Below are 26,087 nucleotides of genomic sequence, written 5' to 3'. Positions count from 1 at the left end.
CTGTCTCTCTTCTAATGGACAGCCAAGATCCAGCCATTTTCTCCAAGGGAGAAACATGAACTACAATCATCTGGATCCCAGGGCTACAGGACGGTGATTCTGGAAGGAATCCAACCCCTCATTTTACGGGGCCGAACACCAAGGCTCAGAGAAGCAAAGGACCTGCCCAAGTCACAGCTGTCGGCACCAGCAGGGCCAGGACTGGGGGATCAGCCTCCGGACTCCCACGGGGCCACCCGGTCTGAGCCTCTCTCTCCAGGGGACAATTCCTCCCCACCCTCAAGGTGGGCATTGAGGGACTGAGGGTCTCTTGATACTTTGATTTGACTGATGGTTTCTTGAGATGCCTTGAGGAGAGAAGGTGGCTCCTTCTTCTTGACTTTTTCCTGTTGTTTCCTCTGTGTTCCCCGACGATCCTCTGAAACTGACACACACGCTCGCGCACATGCACACCCCATATGGAGTAGTGATTCTAGGCTCGTCTTACGTGATAAGTATTATTATTCCCAATTTGCAGACGAAAAAACTGAGGCTCTGAGAGGCCAAATAACTGGGGAAGACACAGCACAGCTGGCAAGTGATGGAGCCGCGGTGGCGTCGTCCCGCGCTCCAGGGCCGACTGCTGCCCTCTTCCAGGGTGAGGAGAGAGGCGCCCAGTGTCCCGCTGCCCCTGGACACCCCGCCTCGTGGTCTGGCACCACGGGAATGTAGCCGGGCTGCTTTGCAGGGCCCGGGCCCTGGGCACAGGGCCGACCACCGTTTGGGGTAACTCAATCCCATGCGGAACGCTGGATTTGCACTGTCCCAAAATACATCTGTGAAGGCGGCTCTATTTAACCTAGTGGAGGTCTGGGGCTCACTAATCAGCCTCAATAACCAGGCTGAAAATATTCTTGTTCTCGGTACTAAAACCCGCATTAAAAAAATAACACCCCTTTCAGGTCAGCTGCCTCCCAGCAGAGGCCCAGCGGGCGGATGGGCGCGCAGGTCCACAGGGAGGCAGCTGGGAGCACGCGGGGACAGGCCTCCCCAGCCAGGATCAAAGGGCCTTTCTCTGAGGAGTCCATGCCAGGCCACCGCTCGGAGAACATTTGTGTTGGGAGGCGGAAAACCGATGGAAGGCCTCCAGCCCTCCTTTCCGTGCTGATTAAGTCACCTGGAGTGACAGGCCCTGTCTCCACAATGACCCTACAAGGGGCAGGGGCTGGTGGGGGACGAGGCCTGAGAAGCCACCTAGCGAGGGCCCCACGGCGCTGGGCTGCATGGGCAGCACACCAGGCGGATCACACTCCTCCAGGCTGGCGACCCAGACACCACTGCTCTGGGAACACCCTCGCCCAGGTAGTGAGACAAAAGCTTCAACCAGCTTAAATCAGAAAACGTAAGCTGGAATAAGAGTTCGTGCCAAGAACCCAGAATCTGACAATTGGATTTGACTTGGGAGATGGCAGCCAGATATGACTTCAATGAAGAGAGGTAAACCACACACAAGGACCGTCCCTGCGAACCCCACCTACACGAGGTGACCAGAGAGGGCATACGCCTCTTCCCTGTCCCCCACAACAGAGGGGACTCACAGGGTCCTCCCTGCTGCTCTGCCCTGTCCCTGCCCTGAGCTCAGCTCTACCAGCCAGAGAGCACCCATGACAGTCCACTCGCAGGACGTTGTCCTTCCCAGATATACTCCACGTGCCACCAAGGAAGGCACCAGTTAAGAAGCCTGCTCCTTGCTCTGTGATTTATGCCACACACTGGGATGGCCTTTGGGGAGAGATGCTGCTCAAACACAAAGAGCAAAATACTACATGGAGCTTAAGAAACAAAGAATTATTCATATATCTGTGCCTGCCAAAGAGTATAAACATCTATGTACATCTCAGTTTATAAACCTAATATTTCATTCTCTTGGCCTGCTCTAATTGCATCATTAATCTCAGAAAATGCCAGTGAAAATATGTCCTGGCTATTAAAACACATTTCCCTCAGATGATTTCTAGAACCTGCCACATTTTCAAAGAAACCGGCGCTGGTTTAGAGAGCAGAGTCTGGGCTGAATTCCTCTTGGCCTTGGACTAACTTTAGCTGTCACCTCCTTCTCCCTGGAGACCTTCTCCTGCCCTGACAGGAAGATGAAGTCAGAGATGCCATGAGGTCTTGCCATCCCCAGCTTCTGTAATTATCGATGTGGTCAGCTTTTCCAGAGTCCTCGAGGCAGGGACAAGTGACGCGCCTGGTTGGCACACTGCTCTCCGCGGCCCTTGCTGGAGAAGCACCCAGATCTGCCCACACTGGCCCCGGCATCTTGCGGGCGCTGCCTACACCTTCCCCGCCCTGCTGCGGGGCAGGAGGGAGCCGGCGCGGCGGGTTTCCTGCGGGCTCCTTCCCTGCCTGGGCACCGCGGGCTCCCGAAGGCCGGCCTTCTCCCACCCACTCCCACGTCAGTCCCGTCCCTGTCGCTGGGGTTGAGATGCGGTGGAGACGCAGAGGCCTCGCAGCCACTGCTACTGATTTCCCTGCTGCCCTGCACTAGGTAAATAGCCATCTGTCCTTCAGATGGGCAGGCGCTGACCCTGCTCCCTCCCTGCCCCCAGCCAGGATGCAGCAGCACTGCACAAGGGGGGCGTCCCCAGCAACTCCCCAGGTCAGATGGCCCGTGCCGCCTGGGCAGACCTACTGTTCTCTGATCTTGGGCTCCCATCTGAGCAGCCCGCTCAGGCCTGGGCCAGGAGGGGTTCGGTGGCCCAGCCTGGGGCAACACAGGGGAGGGAACCTGAGAACGGAGGGAAGAGGGGACCCCATCCACGCTGGCGGACAGAGAGTGGTAGGAGTGATCCCGCAGTGACCCCAGACCTTCCTGATGGCACCACAGCGGCCAGTTGTGAATCATATCCTGGCCACAGGCAACCGCTGAATAGAAGGAAGAAAGGGGAGGTGCACCTCTCGCAGGTGGAGGGGACACACGCACCTCTCTCAGGTAGTGATAAACCCACCCCTCTCCCAGGTGGAGGGGACACACTCGCTCTCAGGTAGTGATAAACCCACCCCTCTCCCAGGTGGAGGGGACACACTCACCCTCTCTCAGGCAACAGTTCCCTGGCAGCTGGCAGCCCCATAGCAGAGGGGCTGTCCTGCCTCCCGTCTGCCCGAGTGGCTCTCCACCCCACCCCCTGCCAGCTGCTTTTCCTCCTGCCCCCTCAGAACTGTTTCTCTGTCTCTGTGCCCAACTAAGGCTCATAAGGCCACCATGCAAAGGTCTTTCACTTTCCCCGTTACTTTTTCCATTCTAAGTGAGAAGAATCCCAGACTAACCCAGTCCAGGCAAAACTGCAATCTCGTGGCCCCTGGAATCCGAGGATGAGCTTAACAACCGAGCTGCAGAGAAAGGAAATGCAGCTGGACCTAGAGCCCGAGAACCGGCGCTGTGAGCGGTTCCCAGGGTTTTTATTTTAAGCCCTCTCCAGCGGAGAAGGGCTTCCCCTCAAGTCTACCAGTTCCAGAGAAAGGATTCATTGGTCTACCTTAGCTCACAGGTCTCCCCTGCTCCAATCAACTGGAGTTTAGGGGTGACATCACGGGAGCTTCCAGAATAGCCATGCTATTTGGGAATATGGGTGGGGCACCCAGGAGACTGGACATCCCACAGATGTCGACTATATAAACCCATTTTATAAAAAGACACCTGCACATGAATGTTTATCACAGCATAATTCACAATTGCAAAGATATGGAACCAACCTAAGTGCCCATCAACAGAAGAGTGGATAAAGAAAATGTGACCTGCCCCCCACAGAGTACTATTCAGCCATAAAAAGGAATGAAATAGTGTCTTTTGCAGCAACTTGGATGGAAACAAGAACATTATCCTAAATGAAGTATCTCAGGAATGGAAAAACAAACACCAGGTGTTCTCACTTATACGTGAGAGCTACATGAGGGATACATATGGCATAAAGAGGTATAATGGACATTGGAAACTAAGATTGATAAAAATCTACCTATAGGGTACAATGTACACTATCGTAGTGACGGTCCACTGAAAGCCCTGACTTCAGCATAATATAATTCATCCAAAAAACATTTTTACCCTTTAAATTTTTTGAAATTAAAAAAAGCCCATTTTAGAAGTGGTGCTTTTTCCAGATGACTCTGCTCCCAGGGTCTGAATTCACCAACTGTACTTAGGGTCTCTATGTGCAACTGAAGAATTATTAGCACTCTGCACTCTCTCCCCTTTAGGGAGGTCAAAGCAGTGACAGAAAGACAGATACTGGATGTGGCTCATAAACTAGAGAAACAGAATACTTAGTTCCCCTGGTGGGACACAGCAGATCATTTTACAATAAAACTTCAGATAATCAGGCATATCTAAAGCCTCGTGATAGCCCACTAATTTTGTGTGATCTTCTCTCGTCCTAGGCTAATGAGAGTGGCTTGGAATGACCTTTAACATTTCCTGGAACAATATTTCATTTGTTGGAACCTCATATTTGTCATTGGCCCCCTCCAAGATGGCCTTCAGTAATCCTTGCCTCCTGCCATTCATGTTCTTAAGAAGTCTCTTTCCATAAGGGATGGGGCTAACCTGGGTAACCAGTGTGATATCAGGGAAATGACAGTGCGGGTGCTCTGAGACTAGGTCATAGGAGATGCTGCAGCTTCTACTGTGCTCTCTGGGGTTTCTCACTCTGGACAAAGCAAGCCACGTTATGAGGACGCTCAAACAGTTCCTCAGAGGCCTTCACCAGGAGAACAGCTGAGGCCTCTTGCCAATAGCCAGCACCAACTTGCCAGCATGTGCATGAGCCTGGAAGCCGATCCTCCAGCCACAGTCAAGCCATCAGATGACTGCAGCCCAGCCAACACCTTGATATAACCCTGTGAGAGACCCTGAGCCAACAGTACCTAGCTAAACCATTCCCAAATTCTTGACCACAAAAACTATAAGATAATAAATGTTTGTTGTTATGTTTCCAGCCACAACATTTTGAGATAATAACTAATACTTAACATGTATCTGAACTCATAGCTGCTGTTGCTTACTTCATTTAAAAATTTTCCTTATTTATTTTTCAGTCTTTCATTTCATCAGAAAGCAAGCTCCATGAGGGCAGACGCTTACTTCTCCTGCTCACTGTGTAGTCCCCAACTGCTAGAACAGAGCCTGGCACCTGGGAGACACCCAGCAAAGGTGTGCTGAGTGAATCTGGTTGAGTATCTGCCAGACCTCTCCCAATCCCAAAGAGAAGAGACCTGAAAACTTAATTCTCACCCAAGTGTGGGGACAAGAAGGTTTGAAATGAGCCAACATGTGGTCAGGGATCCCAGAGAAGAGGTTAGAGAGAAAGAGGTCCATCAATCTTGAAGACGCCCATGGCAAGACCCTCTTGGCCTCTTGGGGTTGACATTACCCTGAACCCCTTCCAAGGCCCTGATCAGCTGGGCAAACCCTCTTTGACCTCTAGAGACCAGACCTAGTCGTGGCCTTGGCTTAGGTCACTGACTCCATTTCTCTCAGGGGGGTGGGGGCAAAAGGGCCATCTTTCTCATGTTCCTGAAGGCCCCTCAATGACCAATGCCAATGGCTGAATTACCCTTGCAGTCTGGTGAATGACGCACAAAGAGTTCTGCTACCCAGAAAATCACCTGGGCCTCGTTTAAAAACAGCCACAGTCTTCCACTTGACTTGAGAGACACAGACGTTCAGACTGTGCAAGAGAGCCTTTCCTGGGGACTACGTCAGAGCCCACGGAGAACAGGTTATTTTTAACAGACTCCACTTGGTAGAAATTCAACATAGACGAGGAATGGTGTGGATGGCGTTGGCTGGGCCAGGAAGTGCCTGGGGCAGCACTGCCACACCAAGGACACTGCCATCTCCGCCCTTCTCTGGGCTCCAGTCAGGATGGAAGAAAAACTGGATTTTGGAGGAGAAGTCACGCCAGGCCCTGGAAAACTCAATAAAGTCTTCATGCGTAAAAGAGGCGTTCCAAAGGCTGGTCATTTGACGTCAAGATGGGCGCTGAAAAGGCCTTGCTGATTCCCAGGGACGGGGGCAGCCTGTCCTGAGTGGCGGCTCCGCAAAGGCATATGGAAAGAGCGTTTGACACACTCGTGCCTGGGGCCAGACTCACATTTCCTTTCCAAAAAGCAGCTCTTGGTCCGGGCCCAGAGAAAGGGAACGACTGTATGACCAGAATGAAAATGGGCATCCTTTGGATTTTTTTTTCTTCCTTCTCAAATGGACTGTAAGTGTCTAACAAAACACGTGGCTGGAAAATTCCACCGGCTCCTAGGCTTAGCCTCACCCTGCTCTGCCTCATCAACTCTCTAGACAGCTCCCAAAGCTGCTGCCGCCTCATCCTTTCCAAGCGGGAAGCAGCCCTTGGTCCGGGGCTCAGTCTTTGGTCCTCATCACTTCTCTGTCGACATTCGTCCCCTGGGTAGCTCATCCAGTCACGGGTTTAAATACCAGCTCTATGTTGACAACTCCCAGTTTTCTATTTCCAGCACAGACCTTTCCCACAAACCCCAGCCTTGAATACCCACCTGCCCTGAACATCTCCCCTTGGATGGCTGATAGACACCTGTCCCTGTGCCTGCATGGAGCCACTGCTCCCCCACAACCCGATCCCCCTGCAGCCTTCTCCGGACTCCATCTTTCCAGGTCAAAACTTTGAAGTCTTCCTTAACTCTTCTCTCTCACCTCCAATCCATTAGAAAATATTGGTAAGTCTGCCTTCCAAACATGTCCCAAATCCAAACACTGCTCACCGCTGCCATTGGCTTCCATGCTGCCTCGAGCCACCACTCGCTCTCACCGGGACTGCCTCAAAGGCCTCCTATCAAATCTCCCTGCCCCAACGTGGAAGCCACCTGAGTCAGACCACACCATTGCTGTGCTAAGATCCCTCCAGTGGCTCCCCCATGTCACACAAAGTAAAAGTCCCAGTTCTTTGATGGCACAGTCTTCCGTGATCAGCTCCTCTCCTACCCTCTGCCCTTGCTCCCGTCTCCATCCACGGACCTCGCACCTGCAGGTCTTTGCACTGGCTGTTCCCTGCCCACGATGCTCTTCCACCACACGCTCACCTGGCCAAGTCCCCCAACTCCTCCTACTCTTCAGTCCAATGTCACTTTTCAAAGACACATCTGCTGACCACCTCACTTGGGGATACAACCAGCCTCCCAACTTCACACTCCCAGCTCCCTCTAACCTGCTCCAGTTTTCCCTTTTCTTCCCATTAACCACCCTCGAACGTTCTGTATCGTTGGCTTATTGTGCTTACTGTGCTTGGCCCATCTCTTCCTGGCTAGAAGACAAACAACAGGAGGGCAGAGATCTTGGTCCGTTTTATTGGCCAATTGATCCCAAGGGCCCAGACCTGGCAGAGTACCTTTATTAAGTGAATGAAAGACTAAAAGAATGGTGCTGGGCCTCTGGTCCTGCCTCAAGTGAAGGCTTTGCCATGGTCCACTGTGTCCTGTGACCCCAGAGAAAGGAAACCAAAACCAAGTCCTGCTAAGGGCTCGCCAGGCCACGGGGGCTTGGGAACACTCCAGGCAGCTGTGAGGGGGGCTGCGCTGGGGGCTTTGGATGCTTCTCTGCCAACAGCCGCCAAGATTAATGGCCACAAACAAAGACCCTGTAGAGATGAATGCCTGAGATGTGTAATGGGCCCAGACCTGCCAGTTCACAAACAAGATAGGCAACTGAATGCTCTCCCAGACTTGCCGCTGGAGCAGGGCTGGGAACAGAATCATGAGGACTTGGCCTGTCAGACTTCTGGGCCTTGTTTTAAGAAAATTCAATCTGGGAAAAATCTAGGATCGCTGGACAGGCTCGTGGTAGGTGTGATGGTTCACTCTGCAGGAAGATTCACGGTAGGTCTCCATGAAACAAGGAGACCAACCCCGCCACAGACCTTAGGACGCCTGACCCAGAATCCACCTGACCACAGAGCAGAGTGAGGGGGAGAAGGTGCACTGGACTGGGAGCCAGGAGACCTGGGTTCTCGGCCTACCTCTGCCCCCACTTGCTCTGTGACTCTGGGGAAGTCACCAGCCCCCACTGGGCCTGAGTCTAAGCACTGACCATCTTTCAGGTGCAGTATTGTGGGCTGATTCAGAGACCATGGGCCATGTCTGTGCCACTAAGAGCCTTCCGGCTGGGGGAGGAGACAGGTACACATATACCACCCCTCCCATGACTACACTCACTGAGCCTCTGTGACGTTCCAGACACTGCTCTGAGCAGTAGGAACTCATGTCATCTCTACTGTACATTCTGCCATCATCAGACACAGCCATACGGCCACCTACAGATGAAGACACAAGGCATAATGGGGTTAAACATCTGCCCAAGGTCCCACCGAGAGCTGATGGCAGAGCCAGCATTGCCCTGGCCTCCTGTCCCTGGATCTGGCACTATCGGTTCACGGTTCTACCAGCAGGTGCAGCGATGTGGCTCAGGTACGTGTCAGAGGCCAGCACCCACAGCAGAGAGGTATGGCAAAGGGGGAGGGACAGGAGCATCAGGAAGGCTTCTGAGAGTATAGGACAAGCAGGCACTTGCCAGGCAGATGGGACCATGGGAGGCGTTGCAGGCAGTGGCACTGAGGGAGCCAGGGCCAAGGAACTTAAACTCGCCTGGCAAGTCAGAGCCACCACAAGCGGGTGTCTGGGCTGGAACATACGGCTCCAGAGACACTCTGGCGCAGGCTGAGCGTGAAAGGGCAGGCAGGGGCCTGTCGATGGAAGATCCGGTAAGTCAGCTTCTGAACCTGGACTTCATCCTGAATGTCAATACTTCCCAACCCTGGATATGCATTAAAATGCTGGGAGATTTGAAAAATCCCAGTATCTGCTAAAAACAATGGCCACTCTAGCGGCAGTGAGCACCCCAGTGCTGAACTATGGCCTCTAAGTGCCATTTCCCGGTAAAAGCAACCAGGACTCCTTTGAAAAACAATGGACTCTAGGACAAAATGAGCCCAGGATGCTGTACCATCCCAGACATCAAGGAGACTACAGGGGACTGCTGGGCCCTGTCAAGGACTTAGATGACCCCACTGGCCAACGATGAGACCAGGAAGCATCAATGAGGATAATGATACCAGGCATCAAAATGCACCCAGCATGTTTAGAACCACGAGTTTAAAACTCTCATTAATTGCTGCTATTGGAGGAAACTACTGAGCCAATTTGGTATCTTGAAGACATAGATGCAGGGAAAGAATCAAGCTTTTCCTATATGAACTTTACCACTGGGTCACCAGGTAGTAATCGAAAGGAAATGTTCTGGTTGCCAAATGAAGAAGGAATGATAGAATTAGAAGGTTGCTATGTTGCAGCCCTGCATTAACCAAGAGACTTAGGTGTTGAATATCAATGGCTGCTACTGTCTCAAAAAGAAAGACCACCAGATATAACATGCCCCCTAACAGAAAAACATAAAGCCACTTATGAAGTCACCCCACCACCCCCTCACCCCAGAAAAGAGAAAATGAATCTGTCAAGTTTCTAGATCCAACTAGCAGTTTACAAGAAATACAGAGGAACCTATTAAATGACACTTGGGGATGAGAGTGTAACGTTCAGACTATGGGAAACTGTTCCGGAGGAACAACAAATACGTTATAAGAGGAAACGGATGGTTATGGGGTGTCTAGAGTCAAGAAAAATATCAACCAGTCACAACGTGTGGACCTTACCCAGACCAATTCAAACAATCTGTTAAAACATGCAGTTATAAAATGTATGAGAAAATTGGAAATTTCAACACTAACATTTGATGATAGTAAAGAATTTCTTTTTTAGCTATGATAATAGTATTTTTTAAGAGGCCTTATCATTCAGAGATACATACCAAAAAGTTCACAGATGAAATAATATAATATCTAAAATTTATACAAGGTGCTACAGAGGGTAGGATGGGGGTGTGGATGGAAGATTGGCCATGAGCTCATTGTCGAAGTGGGGTGAAGGGGGTATGGGAGTTCATTATACTATTCTGCCGACTTTCACTTTTTATAGTTTGAAGTTTTCCATAATAAAAAGTTATAAAAATACTAGGCCCCACCCCTAGAGAATCAAATTAATTAGTGTGGGCTTTAGCTCAGGCTCTGGTGGTTTTTAAGGCTCCCAGGTGTTTCTAATACGCAGTTAAGGCTGAAACTGCTGTAATCACTCACACGAGACGCCAAGAGCCCACACCAGGACCAAGGCAGAGCTCCAGGAGGAGGCGGCTGGCCAGGGAGGGGTCACACCAGGCACAGGAGCAGGTGGGGGAGGATGAGGACAGGACAGGGTCGAGGCCAGTGCAAAGATTTCAGGCTCGGGTGACTGTGGGTGCTGGCCACTGGAATAGGGAATGTTGTCAGGGCTGGTGGCTTTGGGGACCTGGGAGCAGGTGCTGAGTGGGTTTTGGACTTGCTGACTTTGAGGGGGCCCTTGTAACTTCAGTGGATGTGTCTAGTGGACAGTTTGGCCATGAGTCTAGAGAGCTGCACAGATCCTACAGCAGACACAGAAACTTGAGCCCCAAAGACTGTCCCTGAAACTGAGATGGGTCAGGACAGCTACGGCCAGTGATGACACAAGGATCTCTAGGAAACAACAGCATCTGGCCCCTGCCCTGGGGCCTGGATGACTTCGTCCCTTTCATGACTGGTCTCCATTCCTCGCCCCTCCACCCCTTGTCCTCCCTCAGAAGCCCAAATGGCAGCTGGCCAGGCCGAGGTCCCTTGCCTTCCTGAACAGGCGCTGAGCTTCTGGCCACCCATGCCAGAGGCTGGTGCAGCCTTTCGCCGCCAGACTGGCCTGAAACAGCCAGTGCACGTTCATTCACCAAACGTATACTGAGTGCCTGTCCGTGCCAGGCCCTGTGCTAGGCAGGCGTGAACAGGAAGCCCAGGGTCCTGCCCTCAGGGAGCTTGCATTCTAGGGGAACACTGACAATAAACAATTATACAAACACACACGCTTTGGAATTTTATAAAATGGCTTCTCAGCTGGGGGAAGAGGCCACAGAATCCAAGAGCTTCCTCGGGGTGTTGGGGAAATGGCCCAGCCTCACCAGGCGGTGCCGCCGTAATAACCCAGGCCCCTTGAATCAGAGAGCCGACGGAGTCTCTCTTTATGGCAGCAGCACCCAAGGTCCAGAGGGGAGATGGCCCACCCTAGGCCACCCATTGAGTTTAGATCTTAAGACAACTTTGCATTCTCAAAGTCTGCACTGAGAGTTTTGTAAGCAATGAGTTTATTTCTCGCTCTTCTAAACTGTTAGGTCTATCTTTTTCTTGGAGCAAAAATGATCACTGATCACAGAGGACCAAAGGCCGCCCCCTCCCCAGGAGCAGGGACTTACCACTGAGTCCAGAAACTGAATGTAACACTCCAGTCCAGGCCTGGTTTCGCAGAACTGCCGGAAAAGCAGCCTCCCAATTGGCTGCTTGTCACATAAACTGCAGTAATCTCTATCTGGAGGCAAGAAAAGAAGAATGTGGTGAGACCCAGGAGAGGGCCAGGCAGGGCCTTCCTGTCAACCCCAAACCTGGAAGCAGAGCCCGGGATGGAGGGAGCAAGGTGATTGGCAAACTCTCGGGACCCCTTATTTAAGTCAAAGTCTCTGCAGACTCAGAGACAAGGTCAGTAGAGGAAGGCACCAGTTACGACCCAGCCTCTTCCCCTGCCCTCCTCCCCCTTTTCAATGCCCTGACTTCTGTATGGACGTGCCAGCAGTTCTGGGGACTGATTCCATCCCCTCGCAGGCCAATCAGCACATCACGTTCCCTGATTACAGTGACTGGATGGGGTGGCAGCCACACAACACCAGCCAGTCCGGTCAGAGTGAACCATAGACTGCCTGGTGCTCCCTTTCTCTGGAGGCTGCGGTGCGTGGGTGTGAGGCCAGGGTCTGCTCAGTGTTCGACACTGCAAGGGAAGCCACTTTGAGGATGAGGCTGACACACAGAGGAGGTGAGAGCTGGGAAAATTATAAGAAGTAGAGTTGGTGTCCTGGTGATGTCATGTATCTCTGGATCAAACCGTGCCTGCATCCCAAACGGTATCTGAAATGCTTACGTATGAGACAACATATTCCCCTTGTTTGGGCCAGTTCAGAAAATTTTAAATTGCTTATAGTTCAAAGCATCCTAAGTGGAAACAGTAAAAAGAAAAAATAAAATAAAAATCATTTTTGCCCCATTGGAGAAAAGCCCAGTCTTAGGATGCTTCAAATTATGAAAACTTTGCATTTTCCAGCAGAGGAGCTAGAGGCAAGGAGACAGGAAGTGACCCACCCTCAGCCGCTCAGTAGCGGGGGCGGGGGATGTTCTGAAGAGTAAATAGTGCCAGACTTTCAGTCGGGAGGCCCAGGCACCAGGGTGCTAGGCAACGACTTGCTGTGCTGCTTCCAACAACTCATCTGCCCTCTCTGGGCTTAGTTTTCTCCAGCCAGAAATGCTCACAGGACTGCCAGAGACACACTGCCTTGGACCCTCTCCAGCACTGGACACTGAGCATGGGACACAGTCAGATGGCTTTGTGGGAAACTGAGAAGGTCCTAGAGCTCGGGAAGGAGGGCGACATGGCCGGAGGGGATGACTAAACCCCTGCCAGGTGTAGAGGAGGAGCCAGGCCAACATCCCCCTAGCAAGGATTTCTCTTGAGATATGGAAGGCAACAAGGAGATGCGAACACAGACATCGCACCAGCACAACTTTGATTCTGGACTCGCAGAGAGTTTATCCAGGAGGTCAAGCTATGACTTGCAAGGAGGGAGGATCTCCAAGTAGCTGTGGCGTGAGCTTGGGAGTTAAACTGCTGGGGTTCAAACCCCAGCCCCTCTGCTCACTGCCTGTGTGACCTGGGGCAACTGACCTGACAATACTGTCCCTCAGTTTTGTCACCTGTAAACTGGGGACCTAATGCCACAGACTGTTGTGAGGATTGAACAAGACAATGCACAGAGAGGACTCAGACCAGAGGCTGGAACACAGGACGTGCTCACTAAACACCACCTGCTATCATCACGGATGTGGGATTTTTGGTCTGTCCCTTCTCCCTTCTCTTAGGGAACCTCCTCTCTCCCAGCCTGTACAAATACAACCCAAGCCTCCAATTCTAAAAGGGAGCCGATGCCTCCCAACCTTAGGGATGACAGTGATAAGTTCAGGGATGGCTGGGATCCAGTCCTGGCCAATCAGGTGAGGGCATGTGACCACACAGCCCAGAGTCCTCCCAGGGTTTTTGCCCAACATCAGGAAGGGCCTCAGGGATGACCGGTCAGCCAGGAGCTGCCAAGACTCTTTCCTTCTTCGCAGCCAGAGCCCGCAGAGAACGAAGCCCGTACAGGGCAAGCAGAGCCGCGTGGGGAGGGAGCCCCTACAGGCAGCCCCACCAAGGCCAGCCCCACCGAGGCCAGCCCGAGCTTTAGTTACCACACAGGGTGGTCGCTTAACCCCGTGGGCGGTGGGTGTCTGTCTCTTGGAACTGAAAGAACAGTGACTGGGCACACAGGCTGGAGAGTTCTATGGCCCACTTCTTTCACGGGTAAACTGCCTGTGGGCAGGGCCTATTTTTGTAGGAATTCACCAGTTCTAAATATCGTAGGTAGAGGAAGGTGCTCAAGAATATCTCACTCTCTCCCGAGTGAGTGGGTGCTGAGCCACATGGATGTGCCACCAGCAAAGTCTTCCTCTTGGCCTCTCCCCAAGTGGTTTCGTGCCTCAAACTAGCCTTGGACTATTGCCTTAACTCTGCCCTTCAGCCGTGGGTGCAGTCTCCGCCTCCCCAAGCACAGATGGCTCACAAATCGCTGTTCCAACAAGCATTTAGCTTCAATATGTGCCAGGTGCTAAGGGGGAGGGGGACGTAGGGATGTGGTCCCAGCCCTCAGGGAGCTTGGACTGGATTGGAAAGGGCAGCAGGGGTGTGTGTGGGTGAGCAGACAGAATCCCAAGTGACAGTAATAAATGTCAAGTTAGATGAGTGTGATCTGCAGCCACAGTAGGGAACCTGGTCTCAGTGGCCCGTGACAGGTCTGCAGTCCGCACCTGTTAGCACAATGCCCTGCAGACACAGCCTGCATTCTGGCTGCCTCTCACTCAACCTGGTCCCCCGAGGGGAGGAAAACAAACCTTTGCATCCTTTCCCAATCAGCGGAGCTTTCCCGGCACAAATACAGAACCAGAGTAAATTACCTTGTGTCAAACTCGTTTTATTCAATTACGGCAGAGAAAGCATCACAACTCCTAACTCCCATGTGATCTGCACAAGGTGCCACCCCCATTTCCAAAACAGTTCTAAGATTTTATGTACCGTATTGTGATTCCTTAAGGGTTCATCTGACAGGATTGTTTCCTCTGCACATGGCATTTGCTGTCAGTATGGAAACAAGGCTGTCACAAACTCACAGCACACAGGAAACACCATGTGATTCCGACACAAGCTGTCAGCACCTCCGTTCCGTGCCTCTCCCCCCTGCACAGAGGATCCCAGGCAAGAAAGCCACTGTCGGAAGCCCAGGAAGAACTAAAAGGACCAATAAGCATCTTTTTGTATTTTATTCTCAACTCCAAATAAAGATAAATGGGCCTATCTTCTGAGGAAGCACCCAAAACAACAATAAAATCAAACGAAGCGCAATGTTTACAGTTCCTTTAGAAATGGGTAAGGAGGCCACGGAAAGAAAAACGCGAATGTGGGAATGATCAAGGTAACAGAAGGAGGTGAAAATCAAAGTTCTTGATGTCTGGAGAGCAAACCCGGGGTGCAGGTCACTTCTGGACAGGCGGACACTGCGGTTGGAAGCACGAGCAGCTCTGCCATACGTCCTCGGAGCGGACCCTTTCCGGTTTGCTTCGACAGAAGCTGCTTGTGTTGGTGACGGCCAGGCTGCAGGAGGGCCTGCACAACCCCTGTCCCAGGTGTGCTCTGCTGGGGTTGGTCAGGAGAAGCATCCAGGAGGGGGCAGGAGCCTTTTCTCTGCCTCCTCTGAATCTACCTTTCTGTCGGGGAGAACACTGGCATGCTGTACACACGGGCACACACGCACTGTACACGCACTGTACACACACAGGCCCTTTGAGATGGTGAAAGTCCGTCACCTACGATGTGAGGGAGCACCAGGCTCCCCTGCCCTGAGGTATCCGTGAAGCAGCCAGTCATTCTAACTTTATTCTTTTGGGTCCTTCGTTCACTCAACAAGCTCTCTTCCAAGTCTCCTGCTTTTTGCTAGTAGAAGTTTCCTTCAATGTTAAGGATCTCTTCTGGAATTCAACACCTGGGGAGTGTGGGTGCGTGGGAGGGCACGCACCTTATACCCACTGGCGGGTTAACGATCTAGTAACAGGAGTTAACAGCTGGCCATCAGCTGAGACCAAGAATAGGGGCAGCATCTTTGTAATGTGACATCTGGAAGAGGAGGGTGACCAGGAAGGGAAAAGGGTCTAGAAAGCCCATGATAAGCTCCGGGGCACTGAGTTGTACCCTTGATCGAAGGGCGGAGTGCACTGGCAGGAGCGGGGCCAGCTCTGCACACGGGACGGTGGCGGGACACACACTGGGAAGGCAGGCTGGGCTCAGACGGGAAAAGGCTGGGCTCCCAGGCCACGGAGTCTGGAACAGATTTACCGTCTCACTGGGGAATCAATGATTTGGGAGCAAAAATGATTCAAGTACATTCCCATGAAAGAGGGACAAGAAGGGGAGGCGGTGGGGCGGGCAGGGAGTCCGAGACATTTACAGAGGAAGTCACAGGTTTGGGAACCACTGTGGCCTGTGGGTTTAGGCCCCGGCTTTTGGGCAGGGCAGGCGCCAGCTCCTGCGGTTGGGACCCTGCTCTGGTGAGGAGCTGGACTAAATTGGCTTTACAGCCACATGTGTTGTTTGTTTCTTCAAAGTACTGACACTCCCACCTCCTGAGCATGCCCACAGCCGCCTGGGAAGGCAGGATTGCCACACCTCCCTGCAACACACCCAATTCCAGCCACACCCTGGGACAGAACCAGGTCTACCCAGCAGACAGTGCCCTTAGCAAGTTGACAGACCCGAGCTTAGCTTTGTCCTTAGCAGTGCTTACGGGCCAGCGAGAGAGGGAGGCACGTTCACGGATAGCGCTGGGAAGAGAAGCCACGGAACGGTGTCCATGGGACAAAACAGCCGACATCAGTTGGGAAGAGCCCAGGAAGGTGTCTCAGCAGAGGGGCACAGACATCCTCTTGTGACGCAGGGTCGGTTCCAGGAGTGGCGCCCAGGCGGACACTAGAGTATGGGGATGGGGATGGCAGAGGTAGCTGACGGCAATGCCGGTGGGAGAGAGGCTGAGTCCAGGTGAAGCAGGAGGAAAAGGTCAAAGCCAGAGAAAAATGGCGCTTGAGGTTGAGGGGAGGGGCAAGGAGGAGCCACAGCGGGGAGGTAGATCTCCAGTTGAGTACCAGGAGGACCTGAAGGGCACGGTGACGTGTGGGACAAGGTGAGTTAGGACTAGAATTCAGCGTTAGGCCTGAGACCACTGCAGGGTGCCACTGAGTGGACCTCCAAGAATGGCTTACAGAAAATGGATAGGAAGGGGTGAGTCACGTAGGGAGGGGATGAGGCAGGAAGGGGCAGGAATCAGACAGGAGTGTTCAGTGAGGGGTCAGCAAAGAAGCTTCCTTGGTAATGGCTGTGACTGTCTGAAAATACACGTGCAAGGTACACATGCACACATGCAGGCAACACGCATGTCCTGGAGGTCTGGGCACAGCCGAGTCGCTTCCAACTCTACCTTTCCCAGGTCAAGCCTGACACTTGCCAAACTGTCAACCAACAGAGACAAGGGACCCCCTGTCCCCACCACCTTCACCTGGTGACATCAGAGCACTTTGCCGAGACCTCCCTTGTCTCTTGGCCTATTCTCATAATAAGCTACTGACCACACCACAGCTCTAGGCCCATTGCCAAGGACACCACAGTGGAAGAGTGCCTGGGCAGGGGCAGTCTCAGCCCTGCCATTGACTGTGCAACCTTGGACAAGTCACTTCCCATTGCTAGACCTCACTTTCTTCATCCATAAAATAGGAGAATTAGAGTAAATAACCTCTACATCCCTTCTCAGCCTGAACACCTTCTCGGGGTGCCAGCTTCACAAAGGCAGATGATTACAGGGACTTGGACCAGATCCCAAGCTCAGTTTTAACCAGGATTGCAAAGCTCTGTTTCTCCAGCCCCAGCGGAGATTCCTGGTCTGGCATCTCAGCCCCTGGTTCTGAGGCAGGGGTAGGAAAAGGTCTCTGTAAAGGGCTGTGCATATTTGAGGCTTTGAGGGCCATGTGGTCTCTGCCACACCTGTTCATCTCTGCTGCTGTAGTGAAAGCCTTGATAGACAACGCACAGGCACCTCATCTTACTGTGTGTCACACCATATTCGCAGATGTTGTGTTTTTACAAATTAAAGGTTTGTGGCAACCCTTGGCCCAGCAAATCTTTCTGCACCATTTTCCCCACAGCATGTGCTCTGTGTCACATTTTGGTAATTCTGTCAATATTTCAAACTTTTCCCTTATTACTATATCTGTTATGGTGACCTGTGATCAGTGAGCTTTGATGTTACCATTGTACTTGTTTTGGGGCACTGGGAACCGCACCCGTATAAGACGGTGAACTTTATCTATAAAGGCTGTGTGTGTTCCGACCGCTCCACCAGCCAGCCATTCTCCCATCTCTCTCCCTCTCCTCGGGCCTCCCTATTCCCTGAGACATAGCAACATTCAAATTAGACCAATTAATAACCGCACAATGGCCTCTAAGTGTTCAAATGAAAGGAAGAACCACACATCTGTCACTTTAAATCAAACGCTAGAGATGATTAAGCTGAGTGAGGCAGGCATGTTGAACACTGAGGCCAAAAGCTAGGCCTCTTCCCTAGCTAGTTAGGCAAGTTGCGAATGCAAAGGAAAAGTTTTTGCAGAAAATTAAAAGTGCTACTCTAGTAAACACATGCATAACAAGGAAGTGAAATGGCCTTATTGCTGATACGGAGAAAGTGCTCGCTGATAAGCCTTCAGCCGCTAAGGTCACAGAGCAAGCTGCTGCAGCGCTACTAAAGAATTCCTGTCCTCAGCCTCTGCCACGAAGCTGGGTCCCCACGGAGATTCTAGAAGGCGTGTGCTTATAGCTGACCAGGACACGCCTCAGAAACTCACTACTCACCCTGCCTGGATCCCAGAGGCAGGCAGGGCTGCCGCGCTTGGGCAAGGACTTCTCCAGAGCTAGCACGGGCTGGGGGCTGCATCCTACCCCTATCCTCTAGCTCAGCGGTTTTCAACTGGGGACAGTTTTGGCAATGTCTGTAGACATTTTTGGTTTGCACAACTTGGGGGTTACTACTGGTTAGTGGGTAGGAGCCAGGGATGCAGCTAGACATCCCACACTGCACAGGACAGCCCCCACCACCCAGAATCACCCTGCTCCAAATGGCAAGAGTGCTGCCCTGGCCGGGCAGCCCTGGGTTGCTACATGGTCGTTGGCAAGTCCCTTTCCCTGAGGCCCTGCTGCCTCATGTCCGAAGAGGCCATCAGAGTCAGCCCACGGCTGCTGAGGACGCGCAACAGCATACGTGAGCACGCGGCCCAGTCTTCGCACACAGCAGGCCCCACACAAACAGCAGCCACCGCGATGACATCTCCTCTTCTAGACTCAAGAAACCACAGCTTTGACTTCTCTGCAGATTCAGAAAGAACACGGATGTAGCTGGTGAAGGGGCTTGAACGCCCATCAGCACCAAAGCAGGCAAGAGCTGCTCAACGTCACTGAGCCACTCAGCCCCGAGCTCTGGGGGGGCAGGCAGGGCTCTGCTGTCCTGCGCTCTTACCGAGCCTCCCTCCCTCTCGGGAAGAAGCCACATGTGTCCCAATAGCACATGCCGGAGGTTAAAATCTCACAACCCAGTCAATTCCTTCAAGACTCAGAACCCCCAATGGACTTAGAAACAGGAATGATATTGATAGTGAAGATAAATAAATGCTGTCACTGTTTTCATTCTTTTCGAGTGACATGAAATGGGAACATACTTTCTTAATTAAGAGCCTGTGGTATGTGGACTAGGGGAGGGCAACCAGAGCTTCCCAACAGAAAGAAGCCGGGACGCGGGCAGTGAGGACGGCACGGCCCCCTCGGGTGGCCACAAAGCCCAGGTGCAGCGGGGGCGCCCACCCCTCGAGCCGGGGCTCCGGGAGAGCTGGTGGCATCCCTAGGGATGGGGACCGAGCAGAAGCCACAGCTGGGGACGTGGGGAGGGCGTCTGAGGCTGAAACCTGCTCGGGACTGTTTTCCTCGTTGCCCCAGGCACGCCTTGAGCTCGCGCCAAGGAAAACACGCGTTCCATTTCAGAAGTAAGAGCAAGAACGGAACGCGGCTTCCTGAGGAAATGGAAACGCTAACACCGGAGCCCTTGGAAATGAAACCACATGTCGATTGTGGGGGCGGCGGGGGGGTCCAGAAGGGACGCCTGGAGCCATCTCTCTACCAACTGGAGGTTCATTTCATTTCGTTTCGTTTTATGAACTTTGTTTTCCTGCAATACCAGGTTTCGGGGGTACAGGGTCCCAACAGACCCTAAGGCAATTGAGGAACAGATGTGAGGAGACTGGACCAGGCAGAGGCAGCGAGCCCTCCACTCTGCCGTGTTTCGGGTCTGAAACAATAAACAGAAAAGTGATTTGAAAATAGCTTTCTCTTAAAAATCTCTGCCAGGGCTGGAGAAAACAATCGGGCGTCTGCTCTGAGGAGAAAGCTCTCTGACGTTTGAAAGGCAAGAGAGCATCATGGAAACGACAATCTCTCACAACCTGCCCCTTGGAAGGAGCAGGAGAGCAGGGACACATTCGGAATTTGGTTGGCAACAGCTGAGTGGGCTCCTGTCACTTCAAGAAAGATGTTTTTATGTGAATAAAAAATGAATATGTCAATTACACAAACACACCCAAACCAAATCCCACCATCTTCCTGTGCCTTTGGTCCCTTTCATTCTAGTTTCAAGTTTTACTGACTGTCTTGTGCTTGTCACATCTCTCTGTAGGATCCAAAATATTAAGCCCAGGTCTTACAAAGGTTGGTGGCACCTGGATAGGCCACGTGTAAAACCACTTAGTTGCAGGGTGTTTGGGCCTGGGCTGCCAGGCGGGGATTGGGGGGAGGAAAGAAGGTTCTTATCTGTGGATCTGTGGAAGGGAGCAGGGGGCGGGCTGCAGGGTGCCTGTGGGGGCCCCTGCCCCTCTGCTCAGGGTCAGCTCTGTGGCTTGAACCCATTGGATGCAGTCAAGGAGGTGTGTGGCCAAGGGGCTGAGACGGACAGGATGTGGAGAACATGCTGTCCCCACGGGGCCCCCAGGGTCAGGTAGTGACCTCTCTCTCATCCTCAAGGCCAAGAAACGCAAAGAATTTGGATGTTTCTTTGCAGTGGGAACAGGACAAAGCACCGGGTGGGTGAGTGCAGGGCTGGGCTGTAGCATAGACTGAGGGAATGGCCAGGGCCACGTGGCAGGCAGGTCCAGATGCTCTGCGGCCAACAGCCGGAAAAGGCCTGGCATATTGGAAAGAAGGTCTGAACCACTGAGCCCTAAGCCTTCTCCTCTATCCCAAAGCCTGGCAGCCTGTGACCATAAAGCTCCGCTTCTGCGACAACCGAGAGGCGTCAGCGGAAAAGGCACCTGGCACATCAGCAGCGCTGGTTCTTTAAAATCTGGGGCAAGAAGGAAATACACCAATGCGTGACCTCAACATTTCTACATTTTCAAGGTTTTACAAATGAGGGGAGAACAACTATCCCAAAAGCACAGCTGCCAAATTGCTGCGATTAGGAAGAGCCTGGAAAGCGGAGGACTGTCACTGCCAGACGTCTCCCCATTCCGTGCGGGGACTGGGTAATGTGCAGGTGCTCTGAAGGACGTCGTGTTTTACCCTGCATGGCCCGAGGCGGAACCTTCCAGTGCGCCGGGACCAGGCCTGCTGAGGCACCAGGCACCGGGGCAGTCTGGTCGGAGTGACTGCTGTCCCTGTCCCGGAGACTTAGGGTCTTTACTCTGGTGCTCTGCCTGCCACCATGGGGGGGTGCCATCCCCTTAGGAGGACATTCTTTCTACCATCTTTTCTCCCCTTGAAAAGAAATTTCCATGCAGATATAAGCAGTTTTAGAAAGTGAAACGCCCAGGCCACACCCAGACCGATTGCATCAAGTCTCTGGGGGTGGTGTATTTTCTTTCAAAGCTCCCCAGTTAGCGCTCCAACGCCGCATGGACCAAAAGGGCTAGTTCACCGTTTATCCCCAGCGCCTGGAACAGTGCCTGGCTCAAGCAAGAGTGCAGGTGTATGTGTAAAATGAACGAATGATTTGACAAATGAACAAACAGAGCAATGTGACAGGGAGGCCACATGCTTCCAAATAGGGGACTGTGGATCTAAGGCCCCCCCTCTCTCGACACTCCCCCCGTGGCTCATCTGCCAGAAACGAAGGTCTCCCTGAAGCAACTGGGTGATGAAGAGCTGCACCTAACATGGCTTCCGCCCAAGGGAAACAACAAGGTCGCTGCTTGCCATGCTTAGAGCTGCACCATGGTGAGCCCAGAGCCCCAGGAGTGAGGTGGCCTGAGCCAGGGGCCCTGCCTGGCTCGCTGCTTTCCAGAAAGCACACCGGGGCATGGGGCTGGGGCCAGGGGACTGGACTTTGCCGCCAGCTCTACCTCTGATCCTGCATAACCTCAGACCCATTATTCTCCTCTGGACCTTGGTTTCCCCTTTTACAAAACGAGGCTGATGAACAAGAGAAGCTTCAATGTCACCGCCTCCCATTTGGAGAGCTCCATGGGGAGGTCGTGACCCTGGTGGGAAGGGAGACATCAGAGCCCCACGTGGAGTTCACCATCATTGGGGTCTTTAAACCCACCCAGCCTCCTTCCCTCCCACACCTGCATCGTGGCCATAGAGCTGGGGCAATGCAAGCCTGGGAGTCGTCACCCCTGCTCCATGTCTCAGTCTCTCTCAAGTGCATTTCAGGTTGACCCTTGGATAACGACGCCCAACCGCCTCTCCCTGCACACTGCCCTGGCCTGCCAGAAAAGAGAGCGGGGCGGGGTGGGGGCCCTTGAAGCCTGAGAGGCTGGGCCCACCTTGCCTTCCAGGGCCCGGGCTTGGCTTCACCTGGAGCTATGAGCTCATCATGCAAAAGCCACAGGAGGGCAGGGCAGGGAAGTGGCTGGGCAAGCCAGGGGCCAAGGCAAATAGCAGCCTCCCTGCGGACCTGGCTCATCCTGCCTGAGCCCTGACGAGGCTCCCAGCTCCTTCCTGGGCCATGGCCAGGGTCTAGCGAGGCTCACGGCTGTGCCGGCCAAAGCGGCTTGAGAAATGAATGCCTGGGAAGCGGGAGGCAACTGATGGTCTCCTGAAAAGTCCTGATGTCTCAGGGTCCCAAGACCCAGCCACCGTTGATCCTGCAGACATGATCCCCATCAAAGGCTCAGCCAACCACAGTGTGTGCTTCCAGAGACAGGAAGCACTCCACCCGCAGTGCCCAAGGTGCTTTCCCAACACCGTGCTAAGAGTACATGTTCATTTCGAGAGCACGCCTGTCTTTCTGTCATACTGCCCCTTAGTCCTTGTTCTTGGAATGCAGGGGACAAACATCTGGAGGCAGTTGTTCTGTGCTCCTGGAGTCTTCTCTTAGCCTCCAGTTCCCCCCTCAGTCCACACGACAACACCCCGACTTCATTTCCCCAAGGAACATAGCATGGTGGGTTCAGCCCGCTGGAACCCGAGCTGGGTCTTTGGTGATTTAATGTCAAGCTACATCAGCTCATTCCATAAAGCCTCCTCCCAGCTTTGCTCAGCTGAGCCCCAGGCTCAAGAACGGCTGTGGCTGGCGTGAAGTTACGGACAGGCATGTTGCGTCAGCTGAATCGAACACAGGGAAAGCTGGAGTCTAGATTCAGACCTCACCTAGAGGAGTTATATAGCTCACACTGTCGGGATTTTCGATGTGGATTTTTATAGTTTGGCAGAGCTAGTTTTCAGAGATGAGCTTTGGGTCAGATAGTGGCCTTCCCACTTTGCCACCTGATGTACAACAAGAATAATAACTGAAACAACAGCAAACATGATCGGGGTGTTTCCTGCATACCTGGCACTGTGCTAGGCACTCTACATGCTTGTCTCATGCAAGCCTCACGACTGCTCTACGAAACAGGTGCTATATTTTAGATGCCTAAAAAAGAGGTGCTAAAAAGGAACTCACACAGGGTCACAGCGCCAGTAAGAGGCAGAGCTGGGATTTGAACTCAGCTCTTGCTGACCGCAGAACAACTATCATGCATCTTTTAGCTTCTAAGGCATCCACGGCAGCAGCAGACAAGGACCTGAGACCTTGAGAGGCGGATGACATCACATGAATGGCACCACCTGGCACCTCCATGGGCCCTCGGGGGAGAGGAGGCACCCCTGTCACCCAGATGTACCACTGACCTATTGGTCATTCTGAGTCCTCAGGCCCAGGGCTGCTCTGCACTCTGAGCCCAGGAGCTCCAGCCTCCAGGGCACTGCGACAAGGGGACACCACGGCAGCTCAGGGACCAGCTATCACCTGGGCCTTTACATCCACTGGCTGGGTCGGTCCAGAAGAATTATCTGGAATGCCCTTCCCTCCGATCCTCCTGCAGAGAGGCTGACCCGAGTCAGCCTCCTCCCCTGCTCTGAGCTCCTTCGGCTCTGTGACCCCCACTGCTCACGTGATCGAGTAACTTACGTGCTGTCTCATACCTTTGGCTGCTATCCTAAGAGTCGGCCCTGCCTCCTCAGCTAAACTGTAAATTTTCTCTCTCCACCGCCACCCTCTTTGCCTCCCCTGTAGAGCCCGGGACAGTCTGGACACTTATGAGGTCACCAATAAATATAGGATTGATGAAAGCAGTAACAGCCATGAGAAAAGTTATTCACTAAGATCCTGTTTACACTTCTTTTGTCAAAACAAATCTGTTGCTCCTTTAAGGGAGAGTCTTAACATCCCTGGTGTCTAAAAGTCAATGCCTGGCTTGAACAGGGTGTTGGAATTGCTTTTCACAGCACATTCCTGTGCTGGGGCCTACATCGAGGCGAGTCCTTAAGCCAACAGGACAGGAGTCCAAAAGGGCTGGACCCAACCTGGAGTAGGCAGGGACCAGGCCACCCTACTCCCCACGTGTCCCGGCGCCCAGCACAGGGCCTGGTGCAGAGCCGGCGCGCAACAGCATTCGACGGGTGAATGGATGAATAAATCTACAACCCAGTGCATTGGTTTTCAGCTGATGGCCGGATTCAGTCTGTGCCGAGCCAGGCTGTGATCTGCCACACAGGAAATGGGGCCCCTTCTCAACACTGACGACCTCATCCTTCACGGCCCACTCATGTCAGAGCCGGAGAAAGGGCAGGCTGAGGGGAGCTGGTCATACAGCTTGTGGGAAACCAGAAGGAAAGCTAGTCTGATGCCCTCATCTCCCTGCTGGGGAAACTGAGGCTCAGGTAGGGGAGGGGGTTTGTCTTGCTCATCACCCCAGGGCTTGCTTAGCTTCCTGCCCAGCTGCTCGAGGCCCTGCGTCAATATGAACAGGGTGTGGCTGAGGGGAAGTCCTTTCTTAAAAGTCAAAGACTCTCACCCAAGGGTCCCACCCAAGCCTGGCACAGAGACCCTTATTCAGGCCTTTCCAAACCCCCTCCCGGGACCTGGCATTTTGAACACCATAAAGCATAGCTGCTGTGTCAGCCTCAAGGCCCGTGAGCAATGCCACGCAGGTGTCTCATATAAATCTTCAAGAGCCGTCTCTGCAAAGAGCCAAGTAGACGTTTTTAATCATCAAGAGAGAAAAAGCGAAATGCCTCATGCATTTTCATTTTTTCTAAGCAAAAGAGCACAATCAACTTGTCAGCACACAGCACCATTTCTTGCCAAATACCACTTATTTTAAACTCAAGCTTTCTCAGCTTTACAAATACAGAGTGGAAACATGCAGAACCCCAAACACATGCGCTTCTCTCCTTTCTTTTTTAAGAGCCCCACATATCTCATAACTGTCTAGACCTCGTAAGCTCCGGCTCGGCCTGGAGCGCTGTTCTCTGTCTGTTAGGGCTTCTCCTCCCTCTGACTGCCAGGCTCGCAAGCGACACTTTGACAGATACGTAACTGATGCTAAACCTGATAGCTGGCCTCCTTGGTCACCTAGCACAAGATAATAACTGGGAAAAAGAAAACAATGATTGAGATGATCAAAGAATATGACTGTAGTAAAACCCCTGTTTCTAACTGGTCTAAAAATGTAACCCATAATGGCTGTTTGTCTTAAATTACATCTTGCCAAGAACAATGTTCAGATGATTGAAAAATTCCAAACTGGAACCTCCAATGCTCACTTTTTTTTCCTTCTGAGCACCTGCATGCAGAGAAGTTTTACTCAGGGACTATAATATTAATAACAGCGACAGGCAAACTGTAAGCTCCTCATATGCAGATAAGCTGCGTTGAAAGCCCTCCAAGGACTTTTTCACAAGGCCCCTGGGTTCTGAAAGGTCGGGCTATAACTGCATTTTGCACTAGATGAGTCAGAGCCAGTCAAAGTAGGCACTTGTGGCACAGCAGGAGGGAGCCTGAGACCCTTCCCTGCACACAGGATCCTTACTTGGGGCCAGCAGCTGACAAACTCGGACCTACGTGCAGCTGGAACCAAATCTGGAATGTATATGGCACAGCCCAAGCAGCTACCACCGGAGAAAAACCCAGTTGCTCCCAAAGGTGGCTTGTAATCGGATTTTCATTCTGGAAGCACAGCTCACAGACGTCGTTCAAAGTCAGGGTTAAGCCAGGGAAGCCAACAGGACACCCTGGACTTCTGGTCCAGACCAAAGCAGTTGCAGAGCTCTACCCCAGAAGGGAATCCCTCCAGACCCAGCTGCCTTCTGGCTGTTGGTCACCACAGTTCCCAGCCCCCTGTATTCTCATCCAGGTCTGCTCAGCTCATTCAGCCAGGGTTGGATCTGGTAGGCCTGCTCCCTCCTTCCCTCCTTTAAGGTTGATTTACTGAACACCTACT

General features: G+C 52.6%; 1 protein-coding gene across 1 annotated transcript in view; it reads right to left on the bottom strand.

Moving 5' to 3' along the window:
- GRK5 (G protein-coupled receptor kinase 5) overlaps positions 1-26,087 on the bottom strand; it is a 187,297-nt gene that overhangs the window by 45,125 nt on the left and 116,085 nt on the right. The window contains exon 3 of the mRNA XM_069459844.1: positions 11,366-11,478. Coding sequence (XP_069315945.1) covers positions 11,366-11,478 — 113 coding nt within the window. The remainder of the gene's footprint in view (positions 1-11,365; positions 11,479-26,087) is intronic.

The sequence above is a fragment of the Eulemur rufifrons genome, chromosome 28 (assembly GCF_041146395.1).
Source record: "Eulemur rufifrons isolate Redbay chromosome 28, OSU_ERuf_1, whole genome shotgun sequence".
Lineage (NCBI taxonomy): Eukaryota > Metazoa > Chordata > Mammalia > Primates > Lemuridae > Eulemur > Eulemur rufifrons.
Note: the sequence above shows the minus strand (reverse complement) of the source record. Positions and strands in the feature narration are given on the sequence as shown.